This window comes from Schistocerca nitens, chromosome 4 (genome assembly GCF_023898315.1).
Source record: "Schistocerca nitens isolate TAMUIC-IGC-003100 chromosome 4, iqSchNite1.1, whole genome shotgun sequence".
Lineage (NCBI taxonomy): Eukaryota > Metazoa > Arthropoda > Insecta > Orthoptera > Acrididae > Schistocerca > Schistocerca nitens.
In genome coordinates this window covers 145,151,232-145,178,441 of record NC_064617.1, presented here as the reverse complement: position 1 = coordinate 145,178,441, position 27,210 = coordinate 145,151,232, and the positions used below count along the sequence as shown (strand labels likewise).

General features: G+C 39.8%; 1 protein-coding gene and 1 non-coding gene across 2 annotated transcripts in view; one reads left to right on the top strand and one right to left on the bottom strand.

Moving 5' to 3' along the window:
* The first annotated feature begins 1,978 nt into the window (after positions 1-1,978).
* Positions 1,979-27,210, top strand: part of LOC126252093 (nucleolar protein 14 homolog) — a 51,726-nt gene continuing 26,494 nt past the window's right edge. Inside the window, exons 1-3 of the mRNA XM_049952954.1 lie at positions 1,979-2,291; positions 19,676-19,825; positions 20,235-20,358. Coding sequence (XP_049808911.1) covers positions 2,103-2,291; positions 19,676-19,825; positions 20,235-20,358 — 463 coding nt within the window. The 5' untranslated portion in view covers positions 1,979-2,102. The remainder of the gene's footprint in view (positions 2,292-19,675; positions 19,826-20,234; positions 20,359-27,210) is intronic.
* Trnat-cgu (transfer RNA threonine (anticodon CGU)) lies at positions 19,242-19,314 on the bottom strand. Its single transcript has one exon. It is a non-coding gene; the product is annotated as a tRNA-Thr (tRNA).

Here is a 27,210-nt window from a genome sequence, read left to right as displayed (position 1 = left end):
CAACGTGAGTTCACCATAGTGCTTCTCAAACCAGTGTAGCACCATTCTGGCTCCGAGACATGGACAGTTATACTGTTGAAAGATGACATCGCCGTTGGGGAAGACATGAAGCACGGAGGGATGCAGGTGGTTCGCAGCTGTCGGTGTATCTTCAATCACCACCACAGGTACCACTCAAGTGCAGGAGAAAAGTCTCCCATAGCGTAATACTATTCCCGCCAGGCTACGTCCATGGCGCGCTGCACGTTTCGAGCCGTCGTTTATCACGATGATGGCGTTTGTAGAGACGACCATCAACTTAGTGTAGTAAAAATGTGATTTACATAAAGAGCCGACCCTTTTCCATTGATCAACACTCGACTGACTATGCTCTCGTACCCATTGCAGTCGTGATTGACGATGTCGTTAGGTTAACACGTGAACACATAGGGGTGTTCTGCTGTGGAGCTCCATGTTCAAGAATGAACGATAAATGGTGTGGTCTGAAAGACTTGTGCATGTACCCGCATTGTGCTCTCTCGGTAGAGATGCTACAGGTCACCATCTATCCCTCTTTACAGAGCAAACAAGCCTCTTGACCCCACGTTCTGTGAAGAGTCGTACACGTCCAAGAATTTAGCGCCAAATGGCAGTTTCACTGTTCTCCCTCTTTCCATAGAAGCTCATGATAGTAGACCGTGAATATTCGACCAGCTTCACCGTTTTCAAGATACTCCTTCAAAGACTCTACGTAATGGAGTTCCCCATTTGCAGCCCATATCTTCGCTAGTGTGATCCTCTGTACGTGCCTACTCTGCTTACATACTTTTGTTACCGCCTCACATGTCCGCTACGCCACCACGTGGCCCCCAACTTTGCGGTGGGCAGTGCTCATAATGTTTGGGCTAATCAGTGTAAGTTGAAATTTTCTACTGTTAAAACGATGTCATCTTCGTCGGAACTGAAAACAAAGATGTCTCTGCATGACAGTAGCTGTGACCTGGACATGAATTTTTCGGTGAATGAAGCTGATTTAGAAGATAGTTCTCTTATAAGGACAGGAGAATTCGCAGTAGTAAAAGTCCATGGGTTGCACGTGTAATTGATATGACATTGCTGCAAGTATTTTTTCAAATTTTTAGTAAATCAAAAAATGTATACTTTAATCGCCACCTACCCTAAATATCAACAAATATTTACCAATATTTGTAAAATAGGAGTACATTATACAGGCATGTATTGTGCCAGCATATGATATCACTTATATATGTTGAAAGTAAAACTGAAATAGTATGCCTAAAGCTTGATCACAGCTTCAATGTGTTTCTGATTGTCTTGGGGCAACTTTAGAAAAATAGAATACTCAATCAAACGTTCTTAACGATACTTATTGTCTTAAAACACGTTATTTGTTGCCTAGATACAAAATGTATTAAATTATTATTGCAAAGTCATATTGTGTTGTTGTTGTGGTCTTCAGTCCTGAGACCGGTTTGATGCAGCTCTCACCATCTTGATCCGTATCGTACGTGAAAACTATGTACCAAATCGTGATTTTCGGCGTCAATAAAGAAATGCAATGAACAATTTCTCCCTCACGGATACTAATAAGAAGAAAAAATTAATTGAAACACTTTGAGAAGAATTTAAGCTGTCTTCTTTCCTCGTTCTATAAGCGAAAGGAGTATACGTAGTACGTGGAAACTACTGTCTGTCATGCTCTTTTGGTCGGTATGGATGTAGATGTAGTTACATTATTGAACCTTTCGATCTCGATTTATTCTTCGTAGAGTGCAATTCCTTTTTTTTTTCTTCACGTTTATACTCTTCCGATCCATTTGTATATTTTCGGGGGATTGTAACATGTTGGCAGAACTGAAATTGCAATAGTCAATTGTTTCCACTTTGCAGAATGCAATGCAGAGATAGTATTTGACAAAGAAAGCTGCACGTGTGTGTGTGTTTTGGTAAACAACGGGAAGCGTGTGTGGGTATTATAACCTTGTGGGTTATTGTGACCGACGGAACTTATTATGGTTTTTATGTGTACAGTGTTGTGACGGCAAAGCAAGTGCTTTAATGTAGATCAAGTACCCTCATTGAATTGCCGTGTGTTGTGTAAAATGGCCAAGAATAAGAAGACTGCCAAAAAGAAAGGACTTTCTGAAACAACTAGGAAAGATACAGTGAAAAAGAAAGTGTTAAATCCATTTGAGGTACATGTTAATAGGCAGAAGAGTAATGTCATCGGCAGGTCATCGAAAACTGATAGAGGTTTGCCTGGCATTGCAAGAGCGAAAGCCCTGAAGAAGGTAAAATATATATTGCTAATTATATCTTATAAGTTTATTTGAAAAGATTATTATTTTGTTTTTTTCTCAACTATGATTTGTAGCGTTTGGACTCATCTTCAGTGGGGAAGCGGAAGAGTAAAAGCTGAAATACGTTATAGAATTTGCATGTGCTTGTTCAGTGTATTAGCAATTAATCTTGGAAGGAAAGTAAATGAGATGTTATACTGGTGTATGTTACGATTTACTACAACTGATGTATAAATATGTAAAAACGTGATATAAGTTGCCTTATACTGTTTTAAGTGTCCCTTATTTTCACAGGATAAAAGTAGTGGTTATAACTAGGGAAAAAGTCCTATAAACATACCGGTACTTCTGGAAACAAATGCTGCCATTATTGCAATTTGTTGACAGTGTGTGTCCTTTACCACTCATTCTTATTCTTCTGCTCTCCCTATTAGAGAAACTCATGCAAACACAAGTGGCTTCCCTTAGGTGCGGTCACACACTTGGGACACACACACACACACACGTGTAATGTTCACATGAAATACACAAATGCTTTTAAATGTGTCCATAGCTAGAAGCGGAAGGGATTAACGTCAGTTGAATGCCAAGGCAGTGCCTCTGGACTTCAGTGACCAGTCAGTTGCTCATTAAACATTCATATTAGTGTGTTGTATAAGATGTAGATAGTGTAGTAGTATCCCATTATGGGGTGGACAGAACAGACTGAAATCAGATGTTGGCTTCTTTCCAAACTGTAATGACGATGTGGCATGTGATGTCATATGTGTATAGGCAGAGAGAAAGGAATACTGACAATGTTTCTTTTGCATATTTATGTTACATTTTGGAGTGTACCTTGTCCCTGACGGATTGGTCTGTAGCATAGTCAATCAAATGTGAATATGAAATGTTAGTCGTGGTGACATAAGGATCTGTAGTGCAGCTTATGCTGAAATGTGACAGTGTGCTTGTGAGTTTGTGAAGTGATATTGGACACTTCAGTTGATCCCCATTGTGCAAAAATGACATTCATTGTCTGTTAGGAAGGGTATCATTATCCAATAGCGTTGGTAATTCTTCATGCAGAAATTGGTAATTATACGTTGAAGAACCAGAAAAACTAGTACACCTGACTAATATCATGCAGGCCCCTGCAAGCACACAGAAGTGCTGCAACATGACGTGGCATGGACTCAACTAATGTCTGAAGTAGTACTGGAGGGAACTGACACCATGAATTCTCCAGGGCTATCCATAAGAGTATGAGGCGGAGGAGAACAGCACATGGCAAGGCATCCCAGATATGCTCAATAATGTTCATGTCTGAGGAGTTTGGTGTCCACCGAAAATGTCTAAACTCCGAAGAGTGTTCCTGGAGCCACTCTGTACCAATTCTGGACGTGTGGGTGTCACAGTGTCCTGTTGGAATTGCCCAAGTCTGTTGGAGTGCACAAAGGACATGAATGGATACAGTTGATCCGACAGGATGCTTGCTTACTTACATTAGAGTCATTTCTACACATATCAGGGGTCCCATATCACTCAAACTGCACATGCCCCACACCATTACAGAGCCTCATCTAAATTCAACAGTCCCCTGCTGACATGCAGGGTCCACAGATTCATGAGGTTGTCTCCATAACTATACGTGTCCATCCACATGATACAATTTGAAACAAGATGCATCCGATCAGGCAACGTGTATTGAGTCTTCAACAGTCCTATGTTGGTGTTGACGGGACCAAGCGAGGCGTAAACTTTGTGTCGTGCAGTCATGAAGGGTACACGAGTGGGCCTTTGGCTCCAAAGGCCCATATCAACGATTTTTCGTTGAGTGGTTCACTTGCTGACTCAGTTTGATGGCCCAGCATTGAAATCTGTGGCAATTTGCTGAAGGGTTGCATGTCTGTCATGTTGAATGTTGGTGGTCCTGTTCTTGTTGGATCTTTTTCCAGCCACAACGATGTTGGAGATTTGATGTTTTTCCGGATGCCTGATTCACGGTACACTCTTGGAATGGTCCTATGGGAAAATCCCCACTTCATTGCAACCACAGAGAAGCTGTGTCCCATCACTTGTGCGCCGACTATAACACCACATTCAAACTAACTTCAATCTTGATTACCTGCCATTGTAGCAGCAGTAACTGATCTCAAACTGTGCCAGACACTTGTTGTCTTATATAGAAGTTGCCGACCACAGTGCCTCATTCTGCCTGTTTACATAGCTCTGTACTTCAAAACACATTTCTATACCATTTTCCGTGGCACTTCAGTGTATGTACAGCAGAGAGTATGGTTCTGTGAGTCTGTCACATGTAATTCCTTCCCACATACTGATACTGAAGCTAATCTAACATCTTGATCTCAAGATTGCTCAGCAGATTCCATTTATCTACATATGGTTATCAAGTTGTGATAATTTACTTCTTCTGTCAGATTAGCTGCTTAGCTATAAACTAAGTTAATGCTTGTGCTGAACTGAGTAAGCCAGAGGGGATTCCACGCGTTGAGGAACTCGTATTCTTTGCACACTTGTTTCAGTATTATTTATTACTCATTGTGTGAGATCTACTGCCATCCCTTGTCCTCTTGGCTGGTTCCATACCAGAACAACATGCGGAACATTTGTACAGATTGAATTCACGGCATTGAAAATGCCATTCACCATACACAATGCATTTGTTGATTAACACCATTGGTTGAACCAGGGGTTGCCAAACAATGGCCTGCAGGCCAGATCTGGCCTGCGATGTCAGTCCATACATCCCACCGACAGTATTTAAATTTTTTCATAAAATGTACGGGTCATTCCATTTCAAGTAGCTTGAGGGTCCCCACTGGACTCTATCCAATATTGATGACATTTTTACAGGATGTACATGCAGAACTTCCATGAAGCACTGCCAAATTACAGCTCCATAAGTAGGGTGCTTGGGCCGCTAGCCACATTTCTGTAAAGGCTAGGTTTTTGACTTAAAGGTATAATTCATCAGCTGTGTTTTACCATTGCATGGTATCTGAGAGATCTGTCATGCTGAAGCTTAGTAATTCTTTTCAACTGTTTGGGTACGATAGTTTAGTTGTAGAACTAAAGATCAAATTATGGTGAGTTCATGATAATGTGCTATCAGAGTGGCTCATAATTCTTGTCATAACAAGTTTTGACGACACCTTTTCAGCTTGTAACTACTACTAAAAGAATAACTTTCTGAAGCAGATTCTTTACTCATCTGTAGCCTGTCAGTTTGTCAAAAAACTCCACAAACGGCACCTAGACTGCTCAAGTAATAACTGAGTTGTCCAAGTTCAACGTCTACTCAAAAATTTAGTCAGTCAGTTTTGGCTTATTTTCGGGAGGTGATATCTCGAAAGGGATCTCTCAAATCAGATTATCATTGGCACCATTGAGAAGAGCTCACTTTGTTGCAACAGTGATTCTGAAGCACATTGTTGTGTATTGAAGAGTTCAGCTTTAATGTGTGCTTTTTAAATGATATAAAATATGTTGTTGTTGCTACATAAACATGTTTTTCTATTGTTGTTGTTGTTGTGGTCTTCAGTCCTGAGACTGGTTTGATGCAGCTCTCCATGCTACTCTATCCTGTGCAAGCTTCTTCATCTCCCAGTACCTATTGCAACCTACATCCTTCTGAATCTGCTTAGTGTATTGATCTCTTGGTCTCCCTCTACGATTTTTACCCTCCACGCTGCCCTCCAATGCTAAATTTGTGATCCCTTGATGCCTCAAAACATGTCCTACCAACCGATCCCTTCTTCTAGTCAAGTTGTGCCACAAACTTCTCTTCTCCCCAATCCTATTCAATACCTCCTCATTAGTTACGTGATCTACCCACCTTATCTTCAGCATTCTTCTGTAGCACCACATTTCGAAAGCTTCTATTCTCTTCTTGTCCAAACTGGTTATCGTCCATGTTTCACTTCCATACATGGCTACACTCCATACAAATACTTTCAGAAACGACTTCCTGACACTTATATCTATACTCGATGTTAACAAATTTCTCTTCTTCAGAAACGATTTCCTTGACATTGCCAGTCTACATTTTATATCCTCTCTACGACCATCATCAGTTATTTTGCTCCCTAAATAGCAAAACTCCTTTACTACTTTAAGTGTCTCATTTCCTAATCTAATCCCCTCAGCATCACCCGACTACATTCCATTATCCTCGTTTTGCTTTTGTTGATGTTCATCTTATATCCTCCTTTCAAGACACTGTCCATTCCGTTCAACTGCTCTTCCAAGTCCTTTGCCGTCTCTGACAGAATTACAATGTCATCGGCGAACCTCAAAGTTTTTACTTCTTCTCCATGAATTTTAATACCTACTCCGAATTTTTCTTTTGTTTCCTTTACTGCTTGCTCAATATACAGATTGAATAACATCGGGGAGAGGCTACAACCCTGTCTCACTCTTTTCCCAACCACTGCTTCCCTTTCATGCCCCTCGACTCTTATAACTGCCATCTGGTTTCTGTACAAATTGTAAATAGCCTTTCGCTCCCTGTATTTTACCCCTGCCACCTTCAGAATTTGAAAGAGAGTATTCCAGTTAACGTGTCAAAAGCTTTCTCTAAGTCTACAAATGCTAGAAACGTTGGTTTGCCTTTCCTTAATCTTTCTTCTAAGATAAGTCGTAAGATCAGTATTGCCTCACGTGTTCCAGTATTTCTACGGAATCCAAACTGATGTTCCCCGAGGTCGGCTTCTACTAGTTTTCCATTCGTCTGTAAAGAATTCGTGTTAGTATTTTGCAGCTGTGGCTTATTAAACTGATTGTTCGGTAATTCTCACATCTGTCAACACCTGCTTTCTTTGGGATTGGAATTATTATATTCTTCTTGAAGTCTGTTGGTATTTCGCCTGTCTCATACATCTTGCTCATCAGATGGTAGAGTTTTGTCATGACTGGCTCTCCCAAGGCCATCAGTAGTTCTAATGGAATGTTGTCTACTCCCGGGGCCTTGTTTCGACTCAGGTCCTTCAGTGTTCTGTCAAACTCTTCACACAGTATCTTATCTCCCATTTCATCTTCATCTACATCCTCTTCCATTTCCAGAATATTGTCCTCAAGTACATCGCCCTTGTATAAACCCTCTATATACTCCTTCCACCTTTCTGCCTTCCCTTCTTTGCTTAGAACTGGGTTGCCATCTGAGCTCTTGATATTCATACAAGTGGTTCTCTTCTCTCCAAAGGTCTCTTTAATTTTCCTGTAGGCAGTATCTATCTTACCCCTAGTGAGACAAACCTCTACATCTTTACATTTGTCCTCTAGCCATCCCTGCTTAGCCATTTTGCACTTCCTGTTGATCTCATTTTTGAGACGTTTGTATTCCTTATTGCCTGCTTCATTTACTGAATTTTTATATTTTCTCCTTTCATCAATTAAATTCAATATTTCTTCTGTTACCCAAGGATTTCTATTAGCCCTCGTCTTTTTACCTACTTGATCCTCTGCTGCCTTCACTACTTCATCCCTCAGAGCTACCCATTCTTCTTCTACTGTATTTCTTTCCCCCATTCCTGTCAATTGTTCCCTTATGCTCTCCCTGAAACTCTCTACAACCTCTGGTTCTTTCAGTTTATCCAGGTCCCATCTCCTTAAATTCCCACCTGTTTGCAGTTTCTTTGGTTTCAATCTGCAGTTCATAACCAATAGATTGTGGTCAGAATCCACATCTGCCCCTGGAAATGTCTTACAATTTAAAACCTGGTTCCTAAATCTCTGCCTTACCATTCTATAATCTACCTGATACCTTTTAGTATCTCCAGGATTCTTCCAGGTATACAACCTTCTTTTATGATTCTTGAACCAAGTGTTAGCTATGATTAAGTTATGCTCTGTGCAAAATTCTACAAGGCGGCTTCCTCTTTCATTTCTTCCCCCCAATCCATATTCACCTACTATGTTTCCTTCTCTCCCTTTTCCTACTAACGAATTCCAGTCACCCATGACTATTAAATTTTCGTCTCCCTTCACTACCTGAATAATTTCTTTTATCTCGTCATACATTTCATCAATTTCTTCATCATCTGCAGAGCTAGTTGGCATATAAACTTGTACTACTGTAGTAGGCGTGGGCTTTGTGTCTATCTTGGCCACAATAATGCGTTCACTATGCTGTTTGTAGTAGCTAACCCGCACTCCTATGGTTTTATTCATTATTAAACCTACTTCTGCATTACCCCTATTTGATTTTGTATTTATAACCCTGTCTTCACCTGACCAAAAGTCTTGTTCCTCCTGCCACCGAACTTCACTAATTCCCACTATATCTAACTTTAACCTATCCATTTCCCTTTTTAAATTTTCTAACCTACCTGCCCGATTAAGGGATCTGACATTCCACGCTCCGATCCGTAGAATGCCAGTTTTCTTTCTCCTGGTAACGACGTCCTCTTGAGTAGTCCCCGCCCGGAGATCCGAATGGGGGACTATTTTACCTCCGGAATATTTTACCCAAGAGGACGCCATCATCATTTAATCGTACAGTAAAGCTGCATGTTTTTCTGTATGTACAAATTATTTCAAGGTGTCTGATTTTTTAGAAATTTGTATCTGGTCATTTAAATTTTTCTATGTTCTATTCCCAAATTCTGTACGAAAGTTTTCATTATTTATGACTGTTCATTTTTTTCCAGTTTGAAGTATACAGAACTTTTACATTATCAAATCGTGAAAGCGAAGGCAATTGGAAGTAAAAATTGAATTGTTGTTTAATGGATATCAAAGATGTTTCAGTGCCTTGTAGCATTGGCCTTTGCAGATAATTCTGTGTGTCATCTGAAAACATATACACATCAACAAGAACAAGACTTTAAACATATTAAAGAATTTTCAGTAGAACAGCAAGAATTACTAAAACAGAGAAGTGATATTTATCTTACTGAAAGTGCACAAATATGCTTTCATCGCAAAGCAATACTTTCAGACAAGTATGAAGTTCTACAGAGATTCTGTTGTAAGCCTTTGGTGCAAAGAACCATTCTGTAAAACAGGGTTTATGGGTTCCTAATGTAACAGCAAAACAATTGAAGGCTGTGACAAAGAGCAATGTAAAACCTGCTCAGGAGATCTGTCCAACTCGCAGAAAAAAATTTTCAACAACAAATGCAGAAAAATCTCAGTCATCGTAATTATACCCAACAGAATCACTTGATACATGTCTAATTGAGTTTGGGGTCTCCCCTCTAAAATTTCAGGGCGTATCAACAAGAGATGCCAAAAGTTACACAAAACAAAAAATAAGTGAAACTCAAGATGCAATTGTGAATAACATTGCTGCTGCTGGAGGCTTCGACCCAAAAGATTTTTAAATGTCTAGTACGAGTAAGGCATGTCCTGATAGTGAAGATTATAAACAACTGATTAATGAAATGAAAGAAAAGTTGTAATTGTCAAGGCAGCCTAAAAAATTGCAGATTTTGACATTAATATCTCAAAGCTGGACTATAAAAGAGACAATGCAAGAATTTAGTGTTTCAGAAATAATGGTAAAAGCACCTAGGAAGTTAGAGGCAGAAAATAGTGTATTAGCTCTGCCAAGGAACAAATGTTGCAAGAAGATTCCAGATGCTGTAAAAGAAAGACTGATAACATTTTTTTCAAAATGAAGAATTTAGCCAAATTGCCCAGGTAAAAAGGAGTGTGTATCAGTTAGAATAGACGGAAAGAAAGTTTTGATGCAAAAATACCTTCTACCAGATAATCTGAAATAAATGTTTGCAGCATATCGACTTCAGCATGGGCCTGAAATTGGATTTTCTAAATTTTGTGAATTGAGTCCAAATTGGTGCATCATTGTAGATGCTGCAGAAACCCACTCAGTCTGTGTTTGCACTTTACACCAAAATGTAAAATTGATGCTTGAAAGCAGTCCAATTAAAGAAAATTACAAGAGCCTGATTGTTAAAACAGTGTGTGATTTGGAATTGAAATATTACATGATTCATTGGTGTGAAACCTGTCCAGGGAAAGAACTTCTACAACAGTTTTTGAAAGCAGTTTTGAAGACAGTGATCCAGATTATACCACTGAGTTCAGACAGTGGGTGCACACTGATAGAGATACATTAAAAACCAAGCAGATGACCACTGAGGATTTTATTGAAGATCAGATTTCAAAAACTGACAAGCTTTCCACTCATCATTATATTGCAAATTCTTTCAGTAGATACCATAATTTGAACTTTTGTTCTACAGCTGACCTATTGTACCCAAAAAGTTGAACAGGATCACAAAATTTCAGCATGACAGGTCTCTTAGATACAGAGCAATGGCAAAAATAGTTGATGATTTCATTCATTTACGTCACAATGTCAGAAAACTAGCCTTTATAAAATGTTGGCTAGAGATCCAACCATACTACATATGGACCTGTAATTCAGCAGTGCTTCATTTAAATCCTATACATACATCCTATAAAAATTTCATCAAAAGTGAAGATGGTCGAGGGGGGAGCTTATCTACGTATGGGCCACGCGACGTGAAATGACCCATATGGAACATGAGATACTGTGATAAATTTAAACTTAAATATTATTTTTAAAACAAGAGCACATCATAAAAATTATTTTTAGAATAATAGGACACCACCTGCCTGCTATGTGCCTTAAACTTAACATTTTCAGTTTTAAATTATTGTATCTATGTATAGCACAGAATGATGGTGTGGCCTGACATTCTCTCAGTTGTTGTCTGGCCTGCTGTGAAAAAAATTTGGTTGCCTCTGTGTTAAACCATTACAAACTGTCATGCCGTTTCCTGGCTAGAGTAATAGGTCGCTATTTCATTGTTTACATTGTTCATGCTGTGTGCAATCATTAATCCTGTTCTGATGCTAGTACAACTTCAAAATAATATATGAGGAATGACTTATGTTAGAGATGACTTACTTATGTAAGTAAATGCTGTGACTGGTAACAGAATCACAGAGGACTAAGTGCATAGATACAGATCCTATCCTAGCTTGAGCATCATCTCTAATCAATGCGACATTCAAGCCTGGTCTCCCTTGCTTTCCTTGTGCAATGTCTGCTGACCCATTTAATTTCTGCTATAATCATCAGATGCATTGGATTAGTAATTTGATTTGCTGTATAATTCTGAAAAGAAATTCTGTTTTACCACAAGCCAGGTCATAAATTATGATGTATAGTTCATACTAACACATTAAAGTTCAGTGTGAACTGTAGCTACACCCTATGAATTTATGACCTTTGCAAAATCTAACCAGTTTACATCAAATCACTTGCCAGTGAACATAAATTTTTTGTAAAATCCGCAAGTAGGTCTTGCAAATATTAATCCTGTTTTTGTTACCCAAAGCCAAACTTCGCAAACCACTGTGGCAGAGGATTTTTCCCATTATACTGCAAATTAGGGTTTCTTCCCATTCCTGTGTGTGTGTGTGTGTGTGTGTGTGTGTGTGTGTGTGTGTGTGTGCCCACATTTTTGTACTAATTGTTTAAACTTTGTAAGTACACTTTAGCAGACCAGTGGATGTCTATCTTCAAGTTCAGGTATCTTGATATGTCTGTGATGTTATGCTGTGGGTAAAACAAAGTAGTGGCATTATGTGCTGCTGCCCAATTGTTCAGTGTCTTCAGTTAATCCTGTCTTATGTGGATCCACATGCTTGAACTATTTTCTAGGACAGGCCACAAAAATAGAATAAATTTCCTTGAGACTGAAAATCTTCTGTCCACAAAGCAGTTTGGATTTAGAAAACATCACTTACGTGAAACTAAGCTTGCCCTCTTCTCACTTGATGCTCTGTGAACCATGGATTAAGGCTAATAGGCAATCTCACATTTTTAGATTTGTGGAAAGCATTTGGATTACTAGATATGAGATTAGCATAAAGACGTTTTAAGTAATAGAATTCAATACATTGTTCGTGGCAGTGAGTGCTCATTAGAGACAAGGGTATCATCAGGAGTGTCTCTGGGAGGTGTGGTAGGACCATTCTTGTCTGTACAGGGTGATTCCATGACGATGTTACAGACTTTCAGGATTGATGAAAAAGAGTAAGTGTATCAATTTGAGCTGAGGGAACTTAGTCTGGAAATGACAGAGTCAAACGGTGTAATCTACTTAAGTGCTGGCTTAGCCTAGAGCAGTGCTCAAAGTAATGGCCCCAACTTCCGAACCCTGATCATAATGTACAAAGTTCCCACAGAACATTCCCCAATACCCTCAAATAATTTCCCCTTTTGACAGACTAGTAACAGCACATGTAACTTGATGTCAGAGAAACCGAAAAACTAAGCCTATGGTAAAGTATTTGAGTTCTATTTACGTGCACAAGTTTCACAAGCTGCTACATTGACAATAATTCTTACAATAGTTTTTCAAAATGGCGTCCCCTGGTGTCAATACAGGCATGACATCATCGCACAAAGTTCTGCTGTATCTGTTCTAATATGCCTGATTCCATTTGAACAGTGTTGAAGGTAGTGAGAATTTTTACCAGGAATCATTTTCAGTCTCGAAAGGCATCTTGTACACAAGACTTTTCACATGGCCCCACCAGAAGAAATGTAGTGCAATGAGATCAGGAGGAATGTTGGCCACAAACAGGACCACCTCTGCTTACCCACTTTTCAGGGAGTGACTGATCTAGATGTTCACAAACCCTCGGTTCAAAGAGAGGTAGTGCTCCACCATGCTGGAACCACATCTGATGAAGAAATGCAAGTGGGGTATGTTTCAGGAACCTGGGTAGTACAGGGTGTCCCACTCAAACTTCCATGATTTCAAAGACCCAGGAGAGAAAAACCACAGGAGAGAGAAACCACAGTAGCTACAACAATGAAAAATACACCACATTATAGAGTTTCTCAAAGAATTTATATTCCTGCATCAGAAGTGCCAGGTATCGTCGCCAGCGTGCAGCATGGTTGCATGAAGTGAAAATGACGACTCCACAGCAGCGCGCACAAGCAAAAATCGCCAATTACTGTGCAAAGAAATTATCGGCGTGTGTATGAATGTGATCCACCTGATGTGCAAACAATTAAGGACTGGTATACGAACTTTCTGGCAACAGGAAGTGTTCTGAAACATTCTGGCAGTGCACGTTATGGAGTTTCAGAGGAGACAGTGGAGGACACCAGACAAATGTTTCTCAGAAGCCTACATAAGTCAATTCGTGAAGCATCTAGACAACATGATGTACTCCAACCAACATTGCATCGTGTAGTTCACCTGTGTTCGTATGTGTGTTTGCAAAGTGCAAATTCTGCAATATCTGATGCTGAACGACAAACTATGCCGACAACAATTTGCTGCGGATATTCTTTAGTCTACTGATATGGAGGCCAGCTTCCTGGAAAGATGTTTATTGTCAGATGAGGCGACCTTTCATCTATCAGGAAGGGTTAATAGGTATAATGTTCAGATTTGGGGTTCCCAAAATCCGCACGTTGTCATTGAACATGTTTGTGATAGCCCTAAACTCAACATCATGTGCGGACTAATGCATGACAGGATTGTTGGACCGCTCATCTTTGCGGAACAAACAGTGATGGGGCAGTGTATCTGAACATGTTGGAGCAGTTTGTGTACCCTCAGATACAAGACTTGTTAACCAACATCATTTTTCAACAAGATGGAGCTCCGCCACATTGGTCAATGGCTGTTCGCAAGTTCCCGGATAGGAAATTTCCCAATCGTTGGATCAGACGTGGAGGACCCACTGCCTGGTGACCATGTTCGCCTGTTATTACTCCGCTTGATTTCTTCATGTGGGGATTCGTGAAGGACTGCATGTAGGCAACCAAAGTGGACGATATTCCTATGTTGCAACATCGCAACACAAATGCGATTGCAACAATAACAGAGGAAATGCTACAAAGAACTTGACAAGAAATGGAATATAGACTCGATAATTAAATTCTTTCAGATGCTCTACAATGTGGTGCATTTTTCATTGTCGTATCAACTGTTTTTTTCTCCTGGGTCTTTGAAATCGGGGAGATTTGAGTGGGACACCCTGTATTTCTCTGATTGACACTGTGCACACTGGTATATTTAAGTGGGAAGAAAGAAGACATGGGGATGGTACATAATCATTGACTGTGCTTGCCTACACATTGAATTGCCTAAACCTAACAGTTGTGACTATTCAGCATTCCATCTCTGGCAAAACAAGCATCATCCATAAAAAAACACAGAGGCAAGAAAGTGAGGATCGACTGAACGTGGATGCCTTGACTCCTGCTGATTTTGGACTTGTGTCACGCTCAGTCAATGGTTCTTGCAGCACCTTTCAGTCGATCCTCACTTTCTTGTCTCTGTGTCTTTTATGGATGATGCCTGTTTCACCAGAGATGGAATGCTGAATAGTCGCAATTGTCAGTATGGTAGGTAAGTAGCTGCATTTTTTGTAACACTCACCACACAGTACTCTTCAAAAGATTCGTTTCAACTGATTGAGTGCTGATTGGATGCGTCATCCACTCAAGCATGCACTGCATATTCTAAGTCGAGAGTCCATGTAGTTCGTCGTCATCATTGTCGTCGTCATCCTCCTTCTCCTCCTCCTGGGAAAGTTGAACAAGTAATATGAATGACATGAAATATCTCAGTCGATATTGAGAACAAAATAAAAAATTGGAGGTATTACTTTTAAGCACACCTTCATAGAAAAATGTACATTAATGCAGATGTGTAGAAAAAACAGTCCTGTATGTTCAAATACAGTATTAGTGGTGTTCTGCTTGACACTGTCACCGCAGTTAAATATTTAGGTGTAACGTTGCAAAGATGTATGTAATGGAAAAAGCATGTTAGGATGGTAGTATTTCAAATGGTTGACTTCGCTTTATTGAGGGAACTGTAGGAAGTGTAGCTCATCTGTAAAGGAGACTGCCCGTAGAATACTAGTGTGCTGCATTCTTGAGAACTGCTAATACGTTTGGGATCCCCACCATTTCAGATTAAAGGAAGACATTGAAGCAGTTGAGAGACATGCTGTGAGATTTGTCATCACCAGAGTCAATCAAAAAACCACCATTCCGTAGATGTTTTGCAAACTCAAATGGGATTCTCTGGAGGGGAAAGAACTTTCGTTTTGAAAAACACTACTGATAAAATTTAGAGCACCGGCATTTTGAAATTGACTACAGAATAATTTTACTGCACCAGTGTACATGTCGCCTAAGGGCCATGAAGACAAGGTAAGTGAAATTAGGCCTCATACAAGGGCATATAGACACTTGTTTTTCTCTTGCTCCATCTGCTCGTGTATGGGAAAGGAAATGACTAGCTGTGCTGTAAGTTACACTCCACATGCACCAGATGATGGCTTGGAGAGTGGGTCTCTGTGTTCGGTTTAAAGAAAAATTGAAAACTGCAATTAAAGATTTTTTTCCTGACCATGTGAAGTTTCACGATGTTATTTCACATTTCTCTGAACTCTTAACGTGTTTATGCATACATAAATAAAATTTTATCGGTATTTATTGGTAAATAAGGAAGAAATAAAATATATATTTGAACACACTGTATTTCCTTCACCTGACAACCAAAGTGTAATAAATTAAAAACAATTAACAGTCTGTAAAATATAAACAGTCTGAGACTGGGCAGAAATATTTTGGTCCCTTAATTATATTCATAAAAGGAATAAATATACTAAGTTAAATCAAGATGTGAGACGATGAGTGTCATTAATTTGTCATGGAATGACCAGTGAAGAGACAGTGGAAATAAAACATACAGACAATGAAGGCTTTCATGACCAGATGTACTGTTGTTGATAATTCTTCCGGGTTATATGGCTGTGGTCCATGGAATTCTTCTATTCCTCTATTCCTAACGTTTCGTCCAATACTACGTTGGACATCTTCAGAGGTACGGCTGATCCTGCTGAGTCCTGCTGACTGAGTCCTGAGTCGGCAGGACTCAGCAGGACCAGCCATACCTCTGAAGATGTCCAACATAGTATTGGATGAAACGTTAGGAATAGAAGAATTCCATGGACCACGGCCATATAACCCGGAAGAATTATAAACAACAAAACATACAGATGAGTGGAGACCATACATAGGCTTGGGGTGGGGGGTCTCAATCCGTGTAGGTATAAGGGAGGGTGCATTTTGGACAAAATTTTAAATGTGTGGATATAGGTAAAAACGTAAGTTGTACCCCGCAGAATTTTCAACCTGCCAAAGTATGGTGAAGCCAGTAGCAGTGGGAAAGAAGACAAAAGGAAACAGTGTAAGTGAGACAGGAGGCAGTGAGATATACTGTAAAACAATGGGGGAAAAGGAGACAGTGGGAGAGAGACATTCACAGACAGTGGCAGTGAGATAGGATGCTGAGTATGAAATCTTAACTACAAAGAGGGACTGAGTAAAAGGATTTAGAATAATCTGTGTTAAAAGAGTGTGAATATGTTCACATGCCAAAATTTTTGTGAGGAAGGCAGAATGAGAATAGAGGCAGTTGTTTCCCCACTTTTCTGTTAGAAATATTCACCTTTTTGTGCTCTGACACGGGCATTTTTCCACCAGTTGGGATACCTAACAAATAATTAGGGATGTGGGATGTCATTGCCACTCTGAAGTCAAGAGTTAGGCATATAAGAAGACTATGATGGGTAGCATAAAACCATACAAACTACTGGTAATCTCAAAAAAGAAAAAAAAAAGAAAGATTATTCTTTAATGTCGTAGAATCACTGGAACCGTTATTGACTTTCTTCCAGTCAGTATGAATATAACTTTACAAAAATTACATATACTCCAGAAGTCTAAGAAGATCCTTGACAGCTTGCAGTGCTGTTGTATTTTTTCAGCTGTGAAGTGCTAATAGCCACAGGCAAAAATAGTAGCCCTCTCCACATCTCTGACAACACTGAGGCATTGCCATAGAGACGTTTCCAAAATTGCTTTACATTAATTGTTGAGGTAGTCCTGTGAAGCTGCCACGCCCAGCCCACTACAGCTGTCGGGATCAACTTGGCTGTAGAAGTACTGGATTTTAGTAGTTTGTGATTTATAGATTTCGGTTTTTAATATAACCCGCCTGGAAAGCTGAGCATGTGAGTGCAATGCTTCTGGTGTTCAGAGAGATGAGACTGCCCCAGATCAGATCTGCCTTGACAGATGAGCTGGCCAGCCTGGATGTGGTTTTTAGGCACTGTCCTACATACAAGAATGCAAATAATGGGTACTTGTGTCCCACCTCTCAGATACTTGCCACGCAGATGTTTAGGCAGTGCTCACAATTGAACACCTGATTTACTCTGGACACAGACAACTGAGGTACACAAATTCTGTGCTGGGCAGAGTTCTGGCTTCAGGAAGTACATCCGGCCACCAACAATTACTAACAATGCTGAAACCCATGTAATAATACTGGCCCCACAGCAAAAAAACTGGAAAAGACAAGAAAGAAGAAAAAGAAGCTCTGATTATACAAAGTGTATGAGAGATCGTTACTCCCATTTGTCACTGCTGCTTTTTAAAAGTGTAAAACACATTTACATACTTGCTTCATAATTGTATACTGCCTTCTCTGGTACAATTTTTATGTGTGAGGTGGGAATCTTACTCAGCTGTTCCCAGCAATATTTCAAGAAATGACAAGTTATTTGTGAACTGTGTCTAGTGGCTGTGTAGTTATTTTCTGACATTGTTTGCTGATTTGTATCTACATTTATACAGATGATGCTTGCTTCATCTGTAGCATTTAATAAGCTTTGTGTCCTCCTGGTTCAAGGCAGAGGACATGCATCTCAGGAGACAAACTAATTGTGGCAGTCAACACCATTTCTAGCCAAGTAGGCTGCAACCTGCCCCAGAATGGCTCATGTGGGAACTATGGGTTGTGTTCTACCAACGTCACAGTGTGGGTGGAGTCAGGAAAACTCAATCAGTATCAACATTCCTTATTTGGGATGAATTCGATACGAGAAGTCACTGTATATATCCTGTTGGTGGCTGTAATCATCAAGGCAGCAGCACCTACTTCATCATAACACTGACAGTGCACATGACACCATAGTGCATGTGCAGACACAGAAGCAGCTGGGTACTGCCACAGTGAAATAGCACTGGCCAGTGTGGTGGCCTTGCTAATGCAAAGATGGCATCATTGTGGCAGTTGGCAAGCTTACCCTGGACTGCTGGCACCTTCAAATAGCCAGTCGGGCATGCAGACACCTGACACAAAACCCAGGACCCTCAGAGTGTCAGGACCTGGAACAGTTGGGTCTAGCCAGCGGTTTGTATACCAGCTGCTTCGTGTAGCTGATGATGCTGCTTGGTGAGATTGAAGCTACTTGGCCCCACATTGGACCATCAGGTGGCATGCAGACTGTCATGGCACCAACTGGGGTCGGAAGTGCAGGAACAAGTGCTGCACTTGGTTTAGTGGGGAGAATTTATAGTCATCCTGGCCAGCCATGTTGTGACATCAGTCCATCACAAGTCACATAGGTGGCTGTGGAGGTGCAGTGTTGTGCCACTGCGTGTGAAAATCCAACCCAGTGCTGCATTGCAGAGTACTAAGGCATTATTTCAGCACCCTGTGACAAGATTTCAGTCAGCTTGCTGCATGCCCTCTGCTGACTGCAAAGTCTCACCTACAGCTGATGCCCAACTGTGCCAGCAGATCCTGAACAGTGAAAAATGTTCCAGTAAGAGTACACCTGTTTGACATGATATGGATTTCAAGGAGAAGTGGGAGGTGGCCATTTGATGCAGTAATTTGAAGTGAAAATCTGCCAACCAACCTGAAAGACGTAGCTAGATGATGGCTAGAGGTTTGCACTTATATGGATATCTGAAGTAATACTTTTATATATGTAGTGTCTGTTCTTTCAGACATGTCTACATTTTGATCCTGCAGCCAATATACAAATGAATTAATGGCATTAGCTGCTAATGGCATTGATGTAAATCAATAGGGAAAGTTGAAAATTTGTGCTGGACCGGGATTTGAACCCGGGTTTCCTGCTCACGAGGCAGATGCACTGGCCACTAGGCCATCCACACACAGTGATCAGCACAACTGTATGGACTGCCCTAGGTTGCCTCCCGTCAGATCCAAATTCTCAACTTATCTACACACTACTAACGTAGTGCACCTTGCCCATTATCCTCGTTACTTGTGGCATTTCACCAATTCTCAAAGAGTTTGAGCGTGGTGTGCCTCTGCACTGAAGTGATCAGTTGGTTGTCATCATCTTGATTTACATTAGAGCCTCTAGCAGCTGATGTTGTTGATTTACTAATGTCTTAATAATTACTTTGCATAAAACAATACTAAAATGTTGTAATTGACCACAGATGTGAGTCCAAAAAGGCTAAGGTTTTTTTTGTTTGAACTTCTCTGAACTTTTTTGTATGTTTCCAGAGAAAATCTACTCTGCTGCAAGAATATCGTGGTAAGGACAAAGCAAATAAATTCTTTGACCATAGAATAGGAGAACGAAATACTGCAATGACAGCAGAAGACAAAATAATGGCGAGGTTTGCTGCAGAAAAAATGAGGATGCATAGAAAGGTTTGTAATATGTTACTGCATGCATTTTACTATATTTCTGGAAATGATTATCTCACTATGCTTGTAAAGTACATGAGTAAATGATAATTTAAATTACAACCCAAATACAAAGTTACTATCGTCAGACTGAACATAGTTGGGTATTGGGTGCTTTGTGCAATAGCCATTGTAATCGGGGGTTATTGAAAATGAAACTTTCTCCAAAGGTGAAATTGTAGATGTAAACATAGAGAAGTGGCATATGTGTATTAATAATTTGAAGTTTATAATTTTGTCATCATTCCCTTTAATTGAATTTCTATTAAGACAAAATGTGCAGGAAACTTAGGAAAACATTTGTAGCATTTTAGTTTGTTAGCAGTCTTTTTCATTGTAATATTGTAATATATTGATTCTGTTTTACATACAGAAATCAATTTTTAATCTAGCAGATGATGAAATTTTGACCCACCGAGGACAAACTCTCAGTGAAATTGAGAAATTTGATGATCCTCGAACTAGTGATGAAGAAGATGAGCCAGGGAAGCTAGATGGTAAGCTGATAATTTACAGGTTACACTTCTTTGCATCAGTTAAAATCAATTTTGTCAGTATCCATATGTTCCCTTTACAAGAAAGGCAGTAAAACAGATAGTAATGATTTCCATCACATCTCACTACTTTCCTCCTCCTTGAAGATACGGAAAAAGAAGCATAACACACCAAAGTAAGATACTTAGTCTTATGTCGGATTTCAAAAGGGTCTCACCACAGAGCATGCTGTTCTTCAGTTTACAAACTATTGCCAGCTGGTATTTTCTGTGACTTATCAAAAGCATTTGATTGTGGAGTTCATACTATTCTTCAGGAGAAGCTAAAATATTATGGTATCAGAGATCTTTCCAGTAACTACTTTTCATACTACCTATGTGGAAGTGTGGAGAGTGATGCATTAAGAAACCCACAGACTACAGACAATAAAACAATGTCTTCACAATATGAAGTTATCTTTGCTGATGATACCAACATCATAATCAGGCCCAATGGAATACATCTACATACATACATACGTACTCCTCAAGTGGCATATGGTGCATTGTGAAGGGTACCTTGAACCATTCCCTTTTCCATTTCACACACACACAGAATGAGGGAAAAGGACTGTCTGCATGCCTCCATACAAACCCTCATTTTGTCTTCGTGGTCTTTATACGAAATGTACATTGGTGGTAGTAGAACTGTTCTGCAGTCGGCTGCAAATGCTGATTTTCTAAATTTTTCTTGCTAGTGTTTCAAGAAAAGAATGTTGCCTTCCATCCAGCTATAACAAGAGTGCCTTTCTACAACAATTCTGCAGAGAACCTCCTCATTCCTTATCTTATCAGTCTACCTAATTTTCAGCATTCTTCTGTAGCACCACATCTCAAATCACTTTAGTTCTCTTGTTTTCCAGTTTTCCCACAGTCCGTGATTCGTTGCCATTAGGTTTCGTAATTACCATTGAGGCATAGCCGAACTATAGGAGGTTACTAGTTCAAAGGCTTCATGATGAACCTGATGGTGTGGTTTGTACTAAATTTCATTTTTGATAGCAAATATTATCTGCCTAACTCTATAAAATTTTGGTGTAGCTATTGACTCCAGAATGATGAGCACTCCAAACTGCTCGCACATTTAAAAAAAAAAAAAAAAAGAAAAGTAGATGGTGGTGTGTAATCTGAGGTTGACAGTGTCTTGGATAGTGAGCCCAAAAATAGTGAAAGCATTGAGGAAAAAAATGGCTGCTGCATTTTGTGTCACTACTAAAACATTACTATACAAGATACTTGTTTGTACATGGTATTGGCCACAAACAGGGCTTTGATTGGAACTGTGTGTTTACAAAATAATACCAAACAAAGCTTTGCTACTATCAACAGTGGTGAGACTAATTTATAGCGTATATGTTAATGCAGATGCTGTTTGTTGGAACACCAATTTTTTTTTTATTAATACTGTTGTGCACAGTTTGTGAAGACTATTGGCCTAAGAGTAGTTATGTATTGTGAACGTGTTTTATTTCCATGTGTGATGAGAACTGCACCAGTTTTTTTATCCTTCTCTCCTCTTCCACTGAAGGGTTACACGCTCCAGCCCTGGTGGATCATTCAGTGCTGTCTGGCTTCCATGTTACCCTTTGCCATTGGCATCACTTAGGTGCTGTGTGGAGGGGCATCTAGCCAGTGCACTGCTTTCCCTGCTGTTGTCAGCTTGCGAGACCTTGGAGTCACTGCTTCTCTTTCAAGTAGCCCCTCAGTTGCCCTCATGAGGCCAAGTGGAACCTGTTCCCATTCTCCCACTAAGGAAAACTCCCTGACTGTACAGGGAAATGAAATGGGGTTCTCTGCTTGACAGTCAAACACACTGACCATTCAGCTATGGAGGTGGACAACTGTCTGTTTTACTGTTTGCTACAGACACTTGATATGTGGCTCTGATTGTGATAGGTCTCACACTGGAGTAAAGAATTAAAAAACTGTGCCACTCAGGGTTTTGTAAACCATTCGGACATGAGACATTATTACACCAAATGCAGTTCTACAATTTCAGTTTGTTGTTGTCAGTGACTGTTTGATGACTTTGCTATTTCATGTGCCTGACCTGTTGTAAGCATTTCTTCTAATGATGAGTCCCTTAATATCTCAAGCCAGACTTGTGTGCATTCCAATTACATCACAAATCAATGAATCAGCATAGAAAACATGGCATTCCTGGTATGTAAAGGCTCATTTGTGGCTGATGATGTAGACTTCTCTGCTACCCAAGCCTCACACAGTTGTTCTGTTTCATTACACTACTGCAGAAAATTTAAGCACGAGGTCAACCATCTAAGTCTGATTCTGAAAATAAGACCATAATAGTAACATGTTTCTTGAAATTTTAATGACACTGTAATAGCACAAAATTTCTTCACAGATCAACCCAGTAATGGGAAAAAAAAATATGCATACAGACTCATTGAGTTCATTACATTACACAATTCAGAATGCTAAATTTGTCACTTCACTTATGACTACTAATCCTCTTTTGCTGGTTTGGAATGCTGGAACACTGGGAGTTGTGGATTCTATGCTATGAAGTAGCTGATACATCTGATTATGGCATGTGTCAAGTTGATCTTGTAATTGTTGCTGCTGTGCCTGCTTTTGCTGCTGCTCGGCCAAATGCTGGAGCAACCCTTGCAGCTGTTTTATAGCTTCTGCCACCATGGAGTCTGTATTGTAGGCTCAATTTGTAACATCATACACATTCAAAAGTCCTTAACATGTTTCTACCTCTTCTCTGTCGAGACTATACTGACACACATTAAATCATGTGACCATTTTACAATTTTACATTTCTTTAGAATAACCAATATATTCCCAGTCCCATAAGACTGGTGAGCTCAGTTTGGAAGATGACGACTGCAAGCTGAACTGAAGTATGTAACCAACTAGTAACATCCTGTTTGGAGTTAGTGACCATTATCAGCTGGTAAGTTTGTCAGATGAGTGCTCGATGTCTTCTATATAGGCAGACAGAAATTGAATGATCAATAGTTGATTGTCACTGGACTTAAATGCCTGAACAGATAAGCTGTGAGGCCGACTGTATGTGGAATGTGGTCTTGAAACATATGTGGCATTGCTGTTGGTTATGAGATACACTCGCAAGGACAGCAGTCCCCATGAGTACCATATTTTATGAACTATAAGACACTATGGACTATAGGACGCACCATAGTTCCATTACTAGGTTTAAAAGCCAGACAGAAGAAGTTCTTAGTTTATAAAACCAAACTGACCTTTAAAATTCCTGAAAATTGTCATTTGAACTTCCTTTTTCGTCATCTTCTTCTTCTTTTTCTTCTTCTTCTTTTCTTCTTCTTCTGCCTTTCCTCCTCTTTGTCATCATTGTTGTCCTCTTCATATATAAGATGGTCTTCACTGCCATTGAGAACATTACCTATGCCACACTTCTTGAAATATTTAACAATAATGTCTTCTCTCAGTCGACTGTTTTATCCACTGACACACGTGTTTGATTGTAGGTTGTTTTAATGCTCCCTTTCAAATGAATTCGTGTTGGGTTTCACTCATCATCCTTTTGTTCCACTCCTCTCTCATATACACTTTAAATAGTTTATTTATTGAGCCATCAGGAGATTACAATTGCGAAGTATGTCCTCTCGAAATAACAGCAAGCTCCTGTATTTTCCTGTCTCAATTTCGCTTTGATAGAATTTTTCAAATGACTACTAAACTAATCTAGCAAAAGAAGAAAAGACTTCTTCAGTAAAGCACCTTTCCTTCTTTTCTGCACTCTGTTAGTTCATAATTTCATACCAGCCATATCCATCCAGCCCCTGTCATGGATGTGAACAACACTGCCTTGTGATATTTCAGAAGATTGTGGCATTGTTTTTCACTTGAAAATGATCACTGGATTAGGTTTAGTACTGCCCACTTGTTATCAATACAGTTCTAGCACCTTTCATGTCAACAGTTCTGTTACTCAACAATCAAATGTCAGAGGAGTTTGGTCTGTACTCATTGTTTGGCTTAGTTCCACACTGGTTTGCTTTCGGTGTTAAATAATAAAGTGATGGAAAGATAATATTTTTCCTCTTCATATTCTTGTGGCATTTTCTAAGATATTTTGGTTTTGGTTTGCATGCTAAGTCCACGACGCTTCATAAACTTGTAGCACCAACCAACTCCACCCTTAAAGTCTGTTAAGTTCTGCAGTAGCGCTAGCTTACAAGCACGAATTTGATTTATTTTTGTATTAATTCCAGTACCATTTGGACTGTGTCCTTGAATCCATTTCAGTATGTCATCATCTTCTAGTTTTGCCCATTTTGTTCTTCTTTACTAGCGCACCAGTTGTGAATGTTTTTTTCTGTTGGTGGAGGGCTGGAATGCCACTTTCCATGTTCTGCATATGCTATTACTTTCAATTTATAGCCCGTAGCATATGAATACCTTTTATTTTTTTCCATTACAGAAATAGCTGCAAACAAAAATATTGTACTGTTACCAATAACACAAATCACTTTCAGTTCAAGTTCACTGGCACCATAAACTGCAATGATGCATCATAGGCTAAGCAGTGGTCTTGGCTTGTGATGGTGGGGCGGGGAGGAGACAGTGTTAGCAAGCTGGTGAATCCCCGCAACTCATGTTTGTTGCATGGGAGCACTGCTGCTGCCAGTTGAATCCAGTATTGCCAGATATAGATAGGTTTCCTGTGGCATTGAACGTATGGCAATTTTAAATCAAACACTGGACATTTTTATATTAATTTTGAGTATAAGATGTACCTGAATTTTGGAGGTCATTTTTCGAAGAAAAAAGCGCATCTGATATTCTGGAAAATACGGTATCTGCAAAATGTGGAATCTCTCCCAAACACTGTTACTATCAGTATCATTGGTGGGCACCCACAAATACTGAATAGAGATCTGGTGGATTTGAAGACCACACTGTGGCTTTTAAATCATTTTTGTACAGGAGATGCATTCTTTAGATGGAAAGGAGGCAGGTAGGGATGATGTGTCCTGAAAGGATGCTGCCACTGTTTAGAAAAAGTGCAGCCGTGTCGCATATATCCAGTCTGCAAGGAGGCCATTAGTTGGAAACCCTTGTTGTTCTGTAGTCATCAGAATCTACATTATTGTTCCACTCTTTATACCGGTTTATTGGCCTATTCTTTGAGCTTCGTGTATTGTAATGTTATATAGTAGGTGCCAAATGTGCATGTGTTCATTTACAGCATGAAGTAAAAACAGTGACACATCAGAACAACAGATTTTTAGCCAACAAATGTCCATGTAATATGCGTGCTCTATGAGGCCAGTCAGTCAGATTTGGTAATAGATCCACTTTAGATGTGAGGGATCCATTGGCTTTCTGCAGGTATAGCTGTCACATGCTCTGCACCTTGTAATTGACTCTGTTGTCGGTTTCCTGTATAGGTAAAAATGCACCCACAGTTGCAGCACATTGTTGCTGTTTGTTATGTACCTTGGCGTGTTGGTTGGCAGTTCTTGAGTTAAGGTTTCATTTGATAGAAGTGGTCAGTGTTTCACACCATGGTTTTTTCATGAAGAAAGATATTGTTCCTTTCTTGAAAGTAGAGATTTGTGTTTGAGACTGATTGGCAGCTGCCAGCCATTGCATCAATCCTGAGTCATCCTCCATTTTGCCACAGTCTTATGGCATTGCAACCTCCCTATACACAACAAAATTGCCCATGAACAGCTTCACAGAACTACTGATGCTCCAATTACATGGTTTTCATTCCTTTGCAGTTATGCAGGATGTATACATTCTTTTTCTTTTTTTACCTTGTTTGACTTATGTGATATTCTTTCAGTTTCATTGTCATGCAACGAATGAAAAATTCGTCTTACCTATGATAACAATAGCTATACCGAATAGAATACTGGAAACTGGAAAAAGTCAGTTACACAATATTATTTCTTTAATGACAATATGGGAAATTCTATTCAGTTTACAGCTGTTGCACGGGACGTTGGGAGATGTGCCACTGTGCTGCATCTCTTAGTACCTAATGTCGGAACTTGGTATTTGCTCTGTCTAATTTCTCAGTGCTCTTTACATTTGTGCCAGTGATTCGTATGTCCCTAATTGATGGTGATCTTAACTCCACTTTAATAATGTATGGATAGTTTTGGTTGAGAATTACGAATTATTTAGGAATAAAGGAGATGACTCACCAGAAGGCAGAAGCACTGCATTGTCGACAGGTACACAAACAAAAGGTACAGAGCTTAGCTAGCTACACACTTGCACACATTTGTCTCCCTACATTGTGCTCAGTCGACTGGTAACTCTTTCCTGGTGCACGATGAGTGTACTGGGGTGAGGTGGTGGTGCCAGCTGGATTGAGTGAGGGATGGAGAGAGGTGGGAGGTAGAGAGGGGGTTGGAGGGGAAGTGTCTAGCTGCTCGTGGAAGAGTGGGGAGCCATGTATGGGCTAGCTAGGGGTGCAGGTAGAGGGGGCAAGTGGCAAACGGCTGGGTACTCAATTTCACAGGCTAGGGTGGGGTGTGAGATGGTAGCATACGATTAGCTGACACGAAATAGCTACTGGGGCAGGGACAAGGACAAGCTAGCGTAAGTTCTGTACCTTTTGTTTGTGTATCTGTCAGTGACACAGCACTTCGGCCTTTTGGTGAGTTGTCTCCTTTATTCCTAATTAATTCCGCTTTAGTTATGGCAGGACCCTAATGTACTAAAAGTGGTGATCTTTACCTTTCAGATATTTATTAAACATTTATAGTTTATTCCAATTACCCAACTTGCTGTCACTAAAAGGTTTAGAAATATATACAAAACCCTTAAAATTTTAGTACAACCCAA